This window comes from Apaloderma vittatum, unplaced genomic scaffold (assembly GCF_000703405.1).
Source record: "Apaloderma vittatum isolate BGI_N311 unplaced genomic scaffold, ASM70340v1 scaffold31971, whole genome shotgun sequence".
Taxonomy (NCBI): Eukaryota; Metazoa; Chordata; class Aves; order Trogoniformes; family Trogonidae; genus Apaloderma; species Apaloderma vittatum.
The window spans coordinates 9,057-24,877 of NW_009697861.1; the positions used below are offsets into that span (position 1 = coordinate 9,057).

The 15,821-nt window shown below is 46.3% G+C and overlaps 1 protein-coding gene across 1 annotated transcript; it reads right to left on the reverse strand.

Annotated features, from left to right (window-relative positions):
* Positions 1-338: 338 nt before the first annotated feature.
* On the reverse strand, positions 339-14,412 carry PGM1 (phosphoglucomutase 1). The gene is made up of 11 exons (XM_009877802.1): positions 14,045-14,412; positions 10,912-11,074; positions 10,483-10,629; positions 9,216-9,341; positions 8,284-8,474; positions 7,408-7,562; positions 6,719-6,834; positions 3,535-3,670; positions 1,927-2,110; positions 1,068-1,202; positions 339-446 (listed from the first exon to the last, which is right to left on the reverse strand). Exons 1-11 carry the CDS (start codon positions 14,300-14,302, stop codon positions 357-359), a joined length of 1,701 nt encoding a protein of 566 aa, XP_009876104.1. The 5' UTR covers positions 14,303-14,412; the 3' UTR covers positions 339-356.
* Between the last annotated feature and the right edge of the window lie 1,409 nt (positions 14,413-15,821).

Sequence of the window (15,821 nt, forward strand, 5' to 3'; positions counted from 1 at the left end):
AAGCGCCTCTGTATTATTGAAGAATTTAGTCTCTCTTTGTTACTTCTTGAGCCTTTTGTTTAAGAAAAAAAAAAAATTTAAAAAGAGTACAAATGCTAAACCAAAAGGCTGTGCTAACGAGCACCACACGCAAATCGCCAGCAGTGCTGTGTGACGCAGGAAAGCAGCACAGCAACGCGCGGCTGAGTGTTGACAGGGGCTGGGGTTTATTGTCTATCCTTAGCGGTTCAACAGTGTTCTTAAATACAGAGATGAAATGACTATTTCTCTTTTAGCGACAGATTTGACAAGAAAAGGGGAGGCACGTTGACTTCCCTCACTCGCGGCGCGCTCCAGCGTGGTGTCTGACCAAGCCTTTACGTTATGACGGTCGGACCAGTGCGGCCGGTTCTTTCATGAAGCTGCGACAGTTTCAGTGCAATAGAAATGAGAGGTTTCAACATGACCTGGAGAAAGGAAAGAGACGGCTCAGACCACTGGAGCGGAGCGCAGCCTCCACATGTCGTGTCCACCCTCCCCTCGCAGGACTGGTGTCAGTCCGGGACTCCCAAAGCTCAACGTCACTGATCACAGATTAAATTTAGCAGAGAACAGGTCGGTGTTATCTTACCAGAGAATCATATGATTCTCTGATAAGATGACACTCCTTATACAATCCATTTATTTGTTTTAATCAGCGATTGCCCCAAGTCAGTATAGGGAGGAGCTCGTTTTGTCCCTAGTGATGCAACACTTCAACTAGAAGATCAGTTCAGGTCTGAAACAAGTGTCTTCCCACACCAGCAACCAGCCACAGAGGTAACAAACAAAGAGGAACAAACTCACGTGAGATTGCAGGAGCAGCTGTGAGCGACTCTGAGTGCACAACACTCATCATACAGAGAGCTCTTTTTTTTCTTTTTTTCAAAAATAAATCTACCTGTACTGGGATTAAAGATACCAAAGCCCTTGCTTCCAAAATGCCTGGCGTCTCCACGCAGCTCTAAGCGAAGCGGTGCTAAGTAAAGATTGAAGGTTTTTAGGAAGGTCAGGAGCCAGTGGTGCCATAATGGAGATGCAACACTTACCTGAGGATCTTCGTTTATCTTTTGAGCATCTTTCTCATAGCTGTCAATGTAGAGCCGCACAGTTGCTCCAGCGCTGCCGGTACCGCTTAGTCTGAAGATGATGCGGGAGCCATCAGAGAAGATGAGCCGCAAGCCCTGGTAAGAGAGAAAGGGAGAAGAGCCTCTCAGCTCCACGCCTCTTGGGTACCAAAGGCATTTTCTGTGAGACCCAGCGTGGCTTTGCCTCCCCTGCACGATCCCTGAGCTCCTCCTCAAAGCCACAGAAGACTCCTCTGTTATCCTCTCTCTATTCCCAGAGGAGCTAGTGTCCCTCCTAACCCATTCTGGGGATCTTGCTAGAGCTCCTGAACACAAAATATGTTGCTGCTGTGAAGTCCCTGCCCTCAGCGCTTGCTTGGAAATGAGAGCCAGGGACTGATTCTCTGTCAGACACAGAATTACCAACTCACTGCTGCTCCGTGAAAATAGGAAGTCAAGAAAATGCTCCTGTCGGGTGAGGCAATTGTTCCTGCAGGATTTCTCCAATATTACTTCCCACTTACTATGCTTCCACGCTATGCTGTCAAACCAATCCATCTACAGGACCTTTTTATTTCAATAATCTCTGGTGACAGGTTACTCATCTCACATGTACTTGATACCCTCCTCGTGACTTCTGGAGCCTGGAACTCAATCCTCCGTTACAGCCACTCTGCGCTGCTGCCCACCGTCTTGGGGACAAGCCACTGAGGAGTGCCACCAGCACAGGGACAAATGCACTGAGGGAGGATTCTCTGTGGCAACTTGCGGGTCTAGCATGAGAAATGATACCTCAAGACACCCCTGAGGTTGCGTTCAGCCCTGGCAAGGCTTTGCCCACCTGGTTTCTGGAGACGCTTCCATCCACGGGATCGTTGTACTCAAAATTATCAGCTTTCTCAACCGTGTAGACTTTTTCACCGCATGATAACTGCTTCCCCACAAAGGAGCGGTCAAACATCACCGCCTCCAAATCCTTCATCATTTTGTTAGCTGCATCTGCATCCACCTCTTCATAGTCGTACCTACCACCAGACACCACAAAACAAAGATTAGGAAAGGGGGAGGCTGGAATGAGTAGCAATGTTTTGTGATTTAAACACTGCGGTCTGCCCCATAGACATTCTTTGCTCCCTCACTGGAGAAGAGGATGGAAAGAAAAGAAAGGAGGATCTGCATGCAGCAACAGAGCTACGATCCAAAACAAATCCAGGGGATACACCGCAATGTATCACCGGCGTTTGTTTCAGGGGAGATGAAAGCACAGACTGTGCTGCCTTGTGCCAGGCGTATCGAAGACAGAGGGTTAGACTCCAACAATGCTGACTGAAAAGAATTTATTCTAATTCTGCTGATAGGATCTCAACAGGTTCCTCACGATAACAATTTTGCCTGAACATCCTCCTGTGCGTCTCTGCAGCAAAAAAATGCGGCCGTGATGGCAGCACACGATAACATACCAGTGCCGGCTTTGATCTCCATTAACTCAGGTGAGAGAGGCAGCAGAGAGCGGCTGAAGGCCACATCGGGATCCGAGGCTTTGTACTCCGATTGCCAGCGTGATTTGCACTGCTTCCAGTTGCCCCGCTGGCCCAAGGAAGCACGCAGAGGCTTGCTAACCTGCCTACCATTGCTAGGCAGGCATTCCTCTGGTGCTAAAAGTCTGCCTTTTTATTTTAGCCTTTGGTATTTTTTCCCACAAGTTTAAATGCCTCAGATGTATGTTGGCTTTGTGACGTGGGGGGAAAAAGAAAAAAAAAATTTTAAAAAAAGGAAGGTTCTTTGATTTGGTAATTTGAGAGAGAATTTTCATGTAGGTCTTCCAAGCTGAAAGATTTCTGCCTAATGCTTTCACTGCAGACATGGAAGATGAGAAGGGGAGGAGTGGGAACCAACCTGCACATAAGCAGAGGTGGCAATGCTGACTGGAGTCAGTTTAGAGTATTTTGGGACTGGACAGAAACTCAACCAGGTAAATGACGGCAGAGGAGCTGAGCATCCATTCAGCAAAGCATTGCTGTCATTAAAGACATCACAGATTAACTTGTGTTTTGTGGCCTCAAAAAGCCATGCTGCTCCAATGGCAAAGGAGACTCTTGCAAGAAAAATACATCCATTAAAACAAAAAAAGAAAGATACTTTGCATATATGAAATGTACAGCCTTTGCAGACTTTGATACTTAGGAGATTTAAGTTTAGAAAAACAAATCCCAAAGAGGACATCAGGAAAGGTTAAGGTGAATGCCCACTGTTTTCTTTAGCCCAGACACTTTGCACGCTGCAGCAAATTGCTCCAGGAGTTTGAAATGACTGCGAGTGGACAGGGATAGCGAGTGTGACGAGGCAGGACCAGCGCTGAGGCAGCGTTTGCTGGCATCACCAGTGCTCAGGGCTCTGACCTTGGAGGGACACAGGACAGAGTGAGGCCTCGGGAGCGTTTTATCCCCACCTGGTGAAGAAGTTCCTGCCGTACTTCTGCCAGTGATCCTTCATGATGTCCTCCACACTCTGCTTGCGGGTGGCCAGGATGGAGAGCCAAGCCAGGACAGCCCACAGCCCGTCCTTCTCACGGATGTGGTCGGAGCCTGCAGGGAGTCACAGCACAAAAACATTTCCCACCTCCTTTTCACGCGAGGGTCTGTGCTACATCGTCTTCTCTCCCCCACCCAACTGGCAGCCGTACAAGCTCACAAACGGAAGGCATTTCGTGAGCTGGATCCTCACTGTATCGTTAAAACGGTTCGAGATGATCATCTGCTTTTAGCTGTAGCCCAAATAAAACATTCAGCCCCTTTTAACACACGTGCACGCTCATTGTTCACAGATCCTTAATTCTGTTCCCAAGGAAGTAATGCGGAATGCAAAGTTAAAAGGTCATTAAAAAAAAAAAAAAGGCAAATGTGAAGGAACAGCTCGGGAAGTACTAACAGCAACCTCTTCAAGCAGCTGTCATGTACCATCTGCCAAATCAGCATACTCTGATCAGCACACGTTCTGGCTGAGCACCAAGAAAAATGTCAGCCCTCACTAAGGAAGCCAAACCCGAACGACTCCAAAATTACGCTGCAACAGAGAGGAGAGCAGCTCATTGCGGAGCAGACGGCAGTGCAAGGAGGGGCTACGTTCATGTGTGGAAACCAGAATTGCACCTCGTGCCTGCTCTCACACTGAAAGGCTCCAAAAGACGTCGTTTTGGCCAGTGGATGGGGACTGCACAGCACCCAGGCCCTTGGGAAACCTGAGAGGGTGTTGCAACTTAGATGGCACCTCAAACACTGAAATGAAACGAGAGATCGAATAGCAGCCCAGAATACACCCAACCGTGCCTCCACGCTTCTGGCTTGCGAGTTCGGTGCTGTGCTCCGCAACTTCTGAGTTTTTATGCTTTGAGCTCTGGAAAACCTCCAAACGGGTACTAATGAAATCCCGAGGAGCCAGGGTACACGTGCTAATGCAGAAAGCGCTCCAGAGCTGCTGTTTTACCCTCTCAAGACCTGCCAGAGTGGGCAATCATCTGGGGAAAAAGACCAGGGCACGGGTTACGTGGCACTTTACACAAATCCCGCTATTGTGAACGCAGCGATAAATCATCCTCATGGTCCCTTGCAGTGGAGAGAGCTGCACAGAGGTGATGGGAGAGGAATGCTAAATAAGCAGAAGTCCCATGTGATGTATCAACTTATTGCTGGAATAAAATACTCAAGGAAGCAAGCAGGAATTCTGTCATGTCGCATTACTCTAATTGCTCCTGGACTCCAGTCCCACCGGGTCACAGTTTGTTTCAATTTTTTATTGAGTCTATTTGGCTGCTCTTTCACCTCTCTCCCCCTCAGCACTCACATTCTGGTCGGCTCCAAACAACTCCTCATTAACTTACTGCTGAACAACCTTCCCAATCCCTTTTCATTTCTTGAAGCCCATTTGCCAGATGGATAATGCCTTTTGCTTTGCGAGGGGGTGTGTCCAATGCTTCTGGACTCTTTCTTAATCTGTTCCCCCCTAAAACCAAACCTGCTTCAGTTCCTGGCCACTCAGACATGATGCTGCATGCCAAAATCTCAAACTTCTCTCTCAGCCCCTGCTGCAAACGGGATCAGTGACTTTTATTTGTGGAGTCACTTACTTGCTGGGGGATGGAGAGAAACCATGAGCTCACTGTTCATGCGATAAAAAAAGGAAACTATTTTAGAGAGCTACTCATTAGAGACCATCTCCTATCAGCAGCTCCATGAATCATTTTGCTGCTTTTTGGTTTTATTTATTTACTGAAATGTTGGTGCCCTCTCATTAGCCAAAGTCCGGAACATAAGCTTAAGGCATGCTGAAATCATTCAGGGCAAAACTCCAAAATGTGTCTTTACTCACAATTTACTTCAAGATTTCTTTAGAGAGATACCACATTTTCTGAAATTCCCTTTCCCTTCCAACCTGAGGCCAAATCTTGTGCATCAGAAGAGCATCTGATCGTGAAAAATATCGCTACTGAAGACTGCTTCAGCCCCGCAGGAAACTGCTTTCAACCAGAGCCCGTGGTGCCATTTCCTCAGCTACAGAAAAGCTGGGGTAATCCTTTCCTGTCGAGTTGTGCACCCCAGCTCCACAGAGCACTTAATTTCAGCAATTTGGGGATTTAAAGGCCATCCCTGCTCTGTGAGAAACCCACGCACAGGCTAAAATGTTGGTTTTTTTCCTGAAATACAAGGTGGTGGAAGGAAAACACACAAAGTTTGAGCCTGAAATCATCCAGCCTAAATTCCCTCAAGACCCTGGGGCCTTGCACATCCCACCAGCTGCCCTCTTCAGAGAGGTCTTCAGAAAATAGGGAAAAAACAAGATTGTGGGGAGAATTCAGGCCAAATAAAACTTGTCCCTTGTGCATGAATGAGGTGCTGACCTCCTGCACGCCGGGAAGGTTCCGTTTCCATGGCCAGGACATTAAACCACGTGGCAGACGCCACCCGGGAGAACTCAGAAACTGCCGAGGCCTCCAGGGAACGCGGCGCGTTTTGAGCACGCCTCTGCGACGCAGACCAAAATCTGCTCACTCCAACTGCCCTACACAAATAATAGTTTTTGTGTCACGTGCACAGCCCTAGTAAATTCCTAAAGATGTTCACTTTGTTTCTCGGTAACCTAATAACTTGCTTAGACCGTTCAAAGGCAAGTGTTAATTTAAACTTTATAAATCATACCTTGTTTTTAGAACAGGAAAATGAGGGCCCTATTAAGCTCAGAGATTTAATAGTGACCTGAAACCTTCCCTAATAAAACTGCATGCTCCAAGCCATATTTCTTTCCAGAAATGAAAACATTTAGAAGGTTTTCCTGGCCACCAAGAGTTGAAAAATACATTTAACACTGCACTTAATCCCCGTAGACTCAATGACCGGGCTAGTAAAGAGGCCCTTAAACTTCCTGCATATCTGCATATGCCTTCCTAAATAACTGAAAGGAGAACTAGCTCTTGCCTGATGAAAATTCTAGCATTGTATTTGTTTCCACTGGTGTTTCTTGCGAGTTTTTAAAATTTTATTTTACTGCTTTAGACAGAGAAATCCCAACCTACCCAGCACAATAAAGAACTAAGAGGAGGAACAATACTGTCGCTGATGAAATCAGGAACGTTGACTTACCAGTACCGAAACTTTCTTCTCCGCACAGAGACAGTTTGTTCGCATCCATCAAGTTTCCAAAGAACTTCCAGCCAGTTGGAGTTTCATACAGAGCAATCTTTGTAGCATGGGCCACCCTTCAAAGGTTAAGAAGGCCAAGTCACATCACAGCCGGACTCTGAATGCTCCCACGTGAAATACTGCGGTGGGAGCCCCAGTTGCCACCAAGCGCCTTTTGGGGTAACACCGAAGGCAGGTCATGCCCCTGGTTTGGTTTTTTACGACGCAGAACTCTTTGTACAGCAGTTCTCTATTTCTCATGTTTGGGAAATGGGTGGGATGTGCAACTAAAGCATAGATATAAACACACAGCTCTTCTAAAGCAATTTAAGTGGTAGATCTCAAAGCATTTAACAAAGAAAGCATCACTATCTTTTTTTAAAAAAAAAAAAAGAGTGGGGAGGATCATTTGATTGGACTTATCTGTAGAGAAAAGAAAGAGCCAAGAGCGTGCCCAGCTCTGCCACAGCCCCAGGCAGGATTTAATTTATTAAACTTCACTGCCTCCTCCTGCCACTGCTTCACCCTTCAGGAGACCACGTGCTCGCTCCCCTCTACAGCCATGAGACAAATCACAAAAAAGTGATAGTCCCTCTTCTGACACAGCATTCCCCCTCCCCTCCACCACTGCACACACAGGCAGATGGTACCTGTCGAGAGCCCCGCTGGTGGGCATGCTCCGGGCAAAGCCACGGACTCCAGTCTGCTGGAAATAAGGGATACTGAAAATATTGGCGGCGATGACGGCAACGGAGTCAGAGGGGTTCACAAAGAAGCCGTGTTTCCCAAGAATCATGTTGCGATCCTGGTGAAGACAAGAGAAGAAGAGCTCCCATCCCCGCTTAGTGCGAGAAGGTTGCGATGGCGGTTGTTGTTCTACTTGGCAGGTACAGTCTATCAACCCAACAGCTCACAGAGATTTTTTGACTCCACTGAAATAAATACAGGATTCTGAAAAAGTTAAATAGTAACACCCATACAATGTTTCACCTTCTTGCTAATTTTTCACAGCCTTTAAAGCCACTTAAATACAGTTTGGACTTCATTATTAACACAGTAGCTGACTACTGCCACGGTGCAAACTGCAGCAAGTGGTGCACTTCTATTTGCCGTTAGAGAAGGGAGAGAGGGAGAAATAAAGAGATCTTCATCTCCTTTGCTTAAGCGCAGCTGAGCCAGATGCTTTCCATTAGTGCCCAATGATAGTACAAGGGGCAACAGCCACAAGCTGGAACACAAGGAGTTTCATTTAAGTATGAGGGAGACCTTCTTTACTGTGAGGGTGACGGAGCGGTGGCACAGGCTGCCCAGGAAGGTTGTGGAGTCTCCGTCTTTGGAGACTTTCAAAACCCGCCTGGACGTGTTCCTGTGGGATGTGCTCTGGGCAATCCTGCTTTAGCAGGTGGATTGGACTAGATGATCTCTAGTGGTCCCTTCCAACTCCAACAATTCTGTCATTCTGTGAGCAGTCATTCCTCCAGAGCTGACTAGAGGGCAGAAAGGTGAACACAGAACATCCCATTTACCCCGTCTCCATCAAAGGCAGCTCCAAAGTCATACTCTCCCGTCTTCATGGTCTGGACCAGGTCGGCAGCATAGGTTAAGTTGGGGTCGGGATGGTGGCCCCCAAAGTCCTCCAGCGGGGTGCAGTTCACAGCTGAATTCGCTGGGGCTCCAAGCTCCTCACACAGGATCTTTTTCACATAAGGGCCCACAACTATCAGGGCAAAACACGGAGAGGAAACGAGTCAACCTCTGCACCAGCCACAAAACCTCCCAGGCCTTGAGTCTGCTTGCTTTGGGTCGGTCTGTAAGGGTTGTTGTACTAAAGCACATCAAAAGCCCCACACAGCACATGGGTCCAGCCAGGCACACAAGTTCCTGCCAAAGCAAGGTTTTCAGCCAAGGGGTTGTCCCACTCTCTAAGTGAGACCATTCTTGGGTTTCAAAGTGAGGACGAGCCTATGCCAGGCGCTCAGGGCATGAGCCAGAACCCCACTGTGAAGGGCAAGACTCACAAGCTTGGCTTACGTATTAAGTGATATAAGAGTCTAACAGTCCCATTTTTGTACTCAAATATCTACGGGCAGATCTCTGCCTAAGTGCTGCGGCCTCCATGGGACACTGGCTGATGTCAAGTCTGCTGGGACAGCTCAGATCACAGCCAACCTCCTCCATCTCCCCGGTGGGGATTGACGTGTGTGAGCCACACAGACTCCCCCTCAAACCCCGCTATCTTCACTCTGAATTCCTGAGTTTGGGCACTTGACAGAAGAAAATAACGTAAAGCCATAAAAAGTTTGCCTGCAAAAATGAAAAATGCAGCATGTTGCAAAATGAGAAACTAGTTGACAAGTGATGGATGTAAATTCCAGGAAAAAAAAAAAGCTTTCTCTGAGGTAGGTGGCAAAGCCCCAGGGGCACCCAGGCCCCAAAAATACCCCAAGCCCACCCATACCTCCATGCATAGCATCGATGCGAATCTTGAGGTGGTTCTTCCCCGAAAGCAATTCCTTTAGCGCATTGAAGTCAAAGATGTTCCTCAGCATACTCGCATAAGCTTCTACCGAGTCCACAATTTCCACTGAAAAAAAAAAGATAAACAGAGATCAACTCTCATAGCCTGAAATCTTTGTAGAAAATAATTCTGCTGCACGTGGCATCGTGCTGACAGTCCTTAGTGTAAAGGGCCAGGGCTTGGCAAAAAGCCTTTAAACATCCCATAGAATCATTTCATAAAGACAATAATAATGGTCCTATATTAATAATTCAATTACACTGTCACTGCTAGTCGGATTTCAGACCAAATGGGCCAAAAGAATCTGTAAGACAAACACTGTTCCCAGCTACAACTCCCCAGACTTCTTTTGAGAGGGCTCAGTCCCACACTGCTTACCCAGAGACTGGGAGGAAAAAAAAGGGGAAAGAAAAAAAGATAGATATATAAAAAAACAGATCTCCAGTTTCCACCAAATTCAATGGAAACTGTGCACCTAATAGTTTGAAAAAGTTGCACCTTTGCAACTAACAGGTCATATAAAGACAGAGCCATGAAAACCCCACTATACACGAAAATCCCACTATACACACATTGGGAATGAGAGAAATATCAGCTTTTGTAATCTTTTATTTATTTTTTTTTAATTACAAGCACAGGTCACCAGGAGATAGCAAAAAAAAAAATGCTTGCAGTAAGTGTTTTCAAAAGTCTTTTTTTAATGCGTTTTTGTATTTCACTGCTGACTGACACAAGTCATGTGTAAAATGTAATGGCTTTCCCACTCACAGAGAGAGCCACAGCGGGGAGGGGGGTAATGTCAATTACAAAGAATAAACGCTAACATTATAATTTTTAATCAGGAAAATGCACTTTAACTGCAGAATTGTCTGGTTTGTAAGTACATACGGGAGCCTGACAGATGAAATAGTCTCCGACTGGTGAAGTTAGATGGATCAGATTTACCTACTGAAGTAGAACCTTTCACAGGACAGAAAAAATGGTATAATTAAAGTATCTACACAAGGGTAAGATGCAGGCCAAAGAAAAAAGAAAAAAAAGCCAGGATGCCAGGAGTGATGTTCTCGCTTGGCTTATCCAATAGATGAGAAGTCAGAGTGGCCACATCTGTCCTTCAGAAACACCAAATGCCCTTGCGCATTCGTGGCAGGTTCACACTAACTCCACCTGAAAGGAAACTTTTTTAAGAGGAAGAACAGTTGCTTGCCTGTAAATGGTTTAAATTTGTTCTCCAAGTCAAACTGCTGCTTCCCAATGGTGCTCAGGTCCACCTGGAGATCTGGGCAGATTGCGTACTCTTCAATTTTCTTGCTGATTTGGAAAATTTTGTCCGTGATACCTTCAGGAGCAGGACCTACAAGATAAAATGATCAAATGAAGATGTTAAAGAATCAGACTGCAAGAGAAGTATGCTTCAGAAGCACAGCAGAAGCCCTGGGTCTGGGAATATCTCCCTTGGGGAGGAATATCAGGGTACAAGGGGAGTAGATCAATCACTTGCTCTCTTTAGGGAAACCCACTGCTCAGGGCACTGAACCTCTGTGACATTAAGACAGTTAAAGTAGGTTCCTCCCGGTCAGCACAAGAAACGGCCACACAGAATCAAAGCAAATCAAAGGGAACTGAGTGAGCTTACCTCCATTGGCAGTATTGAATTTAATGCCAAAATCCCCATTGGGCCCACCGGGGTTGTGGCTGGCCGTCAGAATGATGCCGCCGATGGCTTTGATTTTCCTGATGATGCAGGACACTGCCGGGGTGGAGAGAATGCCGTTCTGCCCGATGACCAAGCGGCCAATCTGAAAATTAAAGAGCAAAACAAACTACCATTAGTCCCAAATCTTAAAACTGGCAAAACCCCAAACGTAGGCAGCAGGTAAACCAGAGCCCCCAGGAGGTTTTGCTGCTTCTCTGCAAGTGACCAACTTGCTCCTGAGGGGCTGGCAATGCTCTCTGCTGGGTACAGTGAAGGTCAGCATCTGACCCTGCTCTGTTGTGCCTTTTTAGCATTTTCCTTTACGAATGCGGCAGCTCAACTGCAAACAGCAGCTTGCACTGAAGAGTTGGGCTTTCCAGAGGCATCTAAACAACAAAAAAAACCCCACCACCCCCGCTTTGGCTACGGTCTTGAATTTTGCTTTCAAAAGACACAATAGAACTGAGAGAAGCCAAAACAAAACAACAACAACAACAACAAAAATCGAACATCATCACTACTCCCATGGGACCTGCTGCAGATTCTCTTACTCGCAGAGGGTAACACACCTCTTACTCATAAATTTAGTAATATCATCGAGATTAAATCCAGACCATTGTGCTACGCAATGCAAGGTAATCAGCATCCGGTTGCTGGAGTAAAAAACCAGAAGATGGATACTTTTCTGGAAGAACATGCTCCTTACTGTAGCCCCTAAATGAGGTGACAGAGATTTAACAAAATACCAGACTACTCTCCATCAACCGAGGAGATTAGACCCCGTATATGACTGAGAAAAGAGGAGGAATTCCATTTAAACTCAAGATAAATGAGAAAACAAAAGGCAGAGCTCCTGGACTGAAGGTCCTCATTTGGTGCTAAGCCAAGGGCAGGGGATGACTGCGATTCCTCTCCCGCCGCGCTGCCTGGTTCTAAGCCCCAGCTTCGCTGCCGATCGGTTATTATGTGCTACAGCTGTCACAGGCCGGCTAGGCTAGCGAAAGAACCACACTCCTAGTAAAAAAAAAAATGAGCCTAAATGTGAAACAGCAGTTTATAAACCCAAAGTGAATGCCCTTCTTTCAGCTGGCTACTGGAGCCCATTTACCAGGCTGATTGCACTAGGTTATTTTGCCTTACGTTTAATTTAAAGTAGCCCAGCCTCTGTGGGTTTTGCTTTTTTCCCCTCCATTCTCAGTCCAGGCCAGCACACCTTGTCTCTTATTCCAGCCTCTAAGTGTCGCTCCTCCAGTTTCACTGAGAATTAAGGCAGTCCCCAGGCAGCTTCTTTCTAAAACTTCATTTTTTGATTCCCAGTTTCCCTTCAAGGGTCTCGTCCAGCTGCAACTCCCCTCGGCATCGGTGCTCTGCCAGGCTGTACATGCAGCTCAGGGATGCTGCAGAGGACTGGTAAAAACAAGGGAGTTTCTCTCCCAAACCACACAGCAGCTGCAGGAGAGCTGGGAGAACACATCAAATCCGTTGTCCTTACCCAACTTGTCCTCCCGGCACACCTGAACCACGTCTTTGGCATGTGCATCACTGCTCTCACAGCAAGAAAGGAAAAGAAGAAAGAGAAAGAAGAACTTGTCTTCACCCGAGCTCCTCTCTGATTTGGGGTCCTCCTCAGCTTCCCGAGGTTTTCAGTTGCCGTTCCCGACCCAGCCAATGCCACATCCTTTGTGTTAACCACTGGAAAAGGTTGCTCAGTGTGTAGCAGCATGCCGAGCAATTTATACTTCATCTTATTTTAAATCTCTGGAATTTCTTATGAGAAAAACCTAAAGGATGTGTGATGCAGAAATAGCTCTGGCAGAACACTCAAAACAGACCTGTCCACAAACAGACCCACTTTGTGGAGAGATTTTGGGTCACAGCATTTTGAAGTGACCCATCAACACTTCCACCCTGGTTTTACTGAAAGCGCCACTAAGAAGCACAGGGGCAATAAAGGAGATTGCTTGCAGGCCCCCTCCTCCCCTCAGTAACACAGGCTGATGCTTTCACACCAGAAATATGTTTTCCAGGCCAAGGAAGCCGGTGTCTACAGCTCCATCGTGTGACCAGCGCGCCCTCCCCATCCTCCTGTAACAGAGACAAGATGCAGCAACCCTGTAAACTGTGCCACAGTTACAGTCTCTGAAGAGAGACGCTTCTGTTTGCACAAGTCATATGAAGTGGACAAACTGCCTTAGTCATTTCCTTTCACCAAAGAATCATTATTTAAAACATGCAATGTGACAGAGCAAGCGTGCTTGGCACAATCTGGAAATCCCGCTGATCCCCCATTTGTAGAGGTAACAGCACCTGTCACTGCCACAAAGAGATTTCTGCATACAAAACACAATATCCATGCCCTCCTTGTGGGCTTTTTTATATTTGGAAACATCCCTGAACTCATCCCTTCTATTCTACAGAGCAAGATAGCTGCAATGCTGATAGCTACAGGTATAAAAACCATCAATGAAAAATATCAAAGCCAGCAGCAAAACTAGATTTTAGCCAGACCTGGGCCTCACTGCTGGACAGAAATGCATGAGACCAGTCTCAGCTGGTGAAGATCAGTCTAATCTCACCTTTATGAGCAGAAAATCCGTCCGAGCAGCCAGCTTGGCTCTTTGTGCACGTTCTCCAGCTCTTTTGTTCATCCCATGAACTGACTTAAGACGAATACCTTAATTTGCAATGTCAAAGGATATTTTTTTCCCCCAAATTGAAAATGTTAATTTTTTTTAAATGTTCTTTCCTATTCTCCTATTCACTACTGTTGTAATCAGTAATCATAGCTTGTGGCATGTTAAAACATGAAACGAGAACACCCACAACCCAAGCAGTATTTATTTTCTTTGCTGCATGTGTATTCCCACATCCTTCTGTCTAACTGCTTCACATGGAATTGAAAACCCAATCATTTCTGTACTACCAAACCAACTCTTCCCATTAAAAAAGTTAGCTATTAGTAGTTGAATAAAGTCTTTGGGGAAATTAAATTTCATAGCGACTAATTTATTATGGTTTTCTGCATATATTGGCTACACAACTATAGGAATTCAGGCATTTAACATTTACCAACCCCATTGGCAGCAGCCATTTGGACTATGAGTTCCACTGCAGCCTTATTAAGGTATCTCCCATCACCTCCAACTACCATAGAAGCTCCTTGTCGGTCTCTTAGGTCTATGGAAAAAAATATACTCTGGATAAAATTCTGCAAATAGTTCATCTTGGATTCAAAATAAAAGGTCTTCTTCCGTAATCCACTGGTTCCTGGTTTCTGGTCGTTGTAAGGAGCTGTCGGCATGGTCAACAGAGGCAGAGGAGCGTTTTCCATGTTCTTTTGTCATACAAATGCATTTAAAAAGTCAATTATGCCAAAATACAAAAATCAATCTGGACACCAGCAATGGCCCACCTATTAGACAGAAGTTCAGTGAAGTCGTTGAACGCCCAAAAATAGCTCCTCCAACCTTGAGCTCAATGTGGTTTCTGTAACTGAAGCTAGTTTCTTGCACTTGTTGTGGAGGATCAATGTCACGGAGAACACGCAATTCCACGCTGCTGTCCCTCACCAAAACAGGTGGGAAAAGGGGATTCTCATCTTCTGTTCTCCAGAGCCACAGCTCCTTGCTATCATCCACTGGAGCCTGGTGCCGTCGATCCACTCGGTTCTCCCTTAGGGCAGGGGCAACGGGTGGGGAAGAGCTCAGCCCTCTGCTCGGATGCACCGAGGTGCAGTCCCGGCACAGTGCCCAGCGTTTTCGCCAGCCAAGCAGATCTGCAGGGCAAGCAGCGGGCCACTGGCTGGGGCCGGCCGTGACGCCGCTCCCTGGGAGGTGAGCCTCCAGTGGGGATGGCAGCACCCCGCTAGAGTTATTTTGCAAAGTCCAGCAAGTTAAAGGTCACTCTTAAAATGGAAGGCAACAGATCTGTTACCTACAGTTTGCTCCTGTGACTCCTGCTCTCACAGCCTGAATTCTCCGTGGGCTCCCTCTCAAACATCGGGACGTTATCCACGGGTCAGCCTCTATTTGACTAAGAAAAATTCAAAGTAGCTAAAAAGCCACAATGGTTTCAACTGAATACCCACACAAGTCTCACCAAAGGCAGTGTATGCACCCAGAGTTATAAAAAAACACAAAAAAACCTATCAACTGTTTTGGAAAACTGCATCTGGTAAAGCTATTCATTTTAGAGCAGCTTAAACATGTACAGAGCAGACTCGGATACCAAGACAATTTTCTGAAGCATCATCTTTCTGAACATGGGGAAAGTAACTTTGAATCCCAGTTTCCTCCAAATCTCTTCAATAATGTTTGGAGTCCTCTGCCTGAGCTGCTGGAAACAATTTATGGATATTACTGGAGCGATTAAAGAACATAGAGTTCATAATGACTCATTTTGTCCCATTACTAAAAGGTGAGAGGGAAAAGGAGATACATACACAGCTGAGCGCTGGCCTGAACACACTACACATGAACCGAGCTGCTTGATCCACACAGAGCCCTCCTCGTTCCAGAGCTGCGGAAGCAACGTAAATTTTGCATGGGCTCAGAATTCAATTCCTTAATTCCCCTCCTCTCCCCACCAAACACTGAGGCATGTGCACGGCAAGAACTAGAACAACTGCATGTTTTACACCAACAGGGAGATTGCCAGGGTTATGCAGCTAGAAACAATTGTTTTGTATTCCATACACCCATGCCATTTGAGCATCCTGCAGCTGAGATGCCCTTCCTTTTCATGCAAAGGCCCAGGTTTCCCTCTAGTGGCACAGAAAACAAAATCCAGCTCCCAAAATGAGCTATGGGGAGCCTCTACAACGGACAGTCCCCTGGCAGGAAAAGTTCTAA

What these genes read in the sequence shown, in the direction of transcription:
- PGM1 (XM_009877802.1), bottom strand. Translation starts at nt 14,302, where the DNA reads ATGGAAAACGCTCCTCTGCCTCTGTTGACCATGCCGACAGCTCCTTAC. An exon ending in CTGCCTTTGATGGAGACGGG is followed by an intron (nt 7,563 to 8,283) that starts GTAAATGGGATG and finishes TGTCTTCACCAG; the next exon opens with GATCGCAACATGATTCTTGG. An exon ending in ACCAGCGGGGCTCTCGACAG is followed by an intron (nt 6,835 to 7,407) that starts GTACCATCTGCC and finishes TAACCTTTGAAG; the next exon opens with GGTGGCCCATGCTACAAAGA.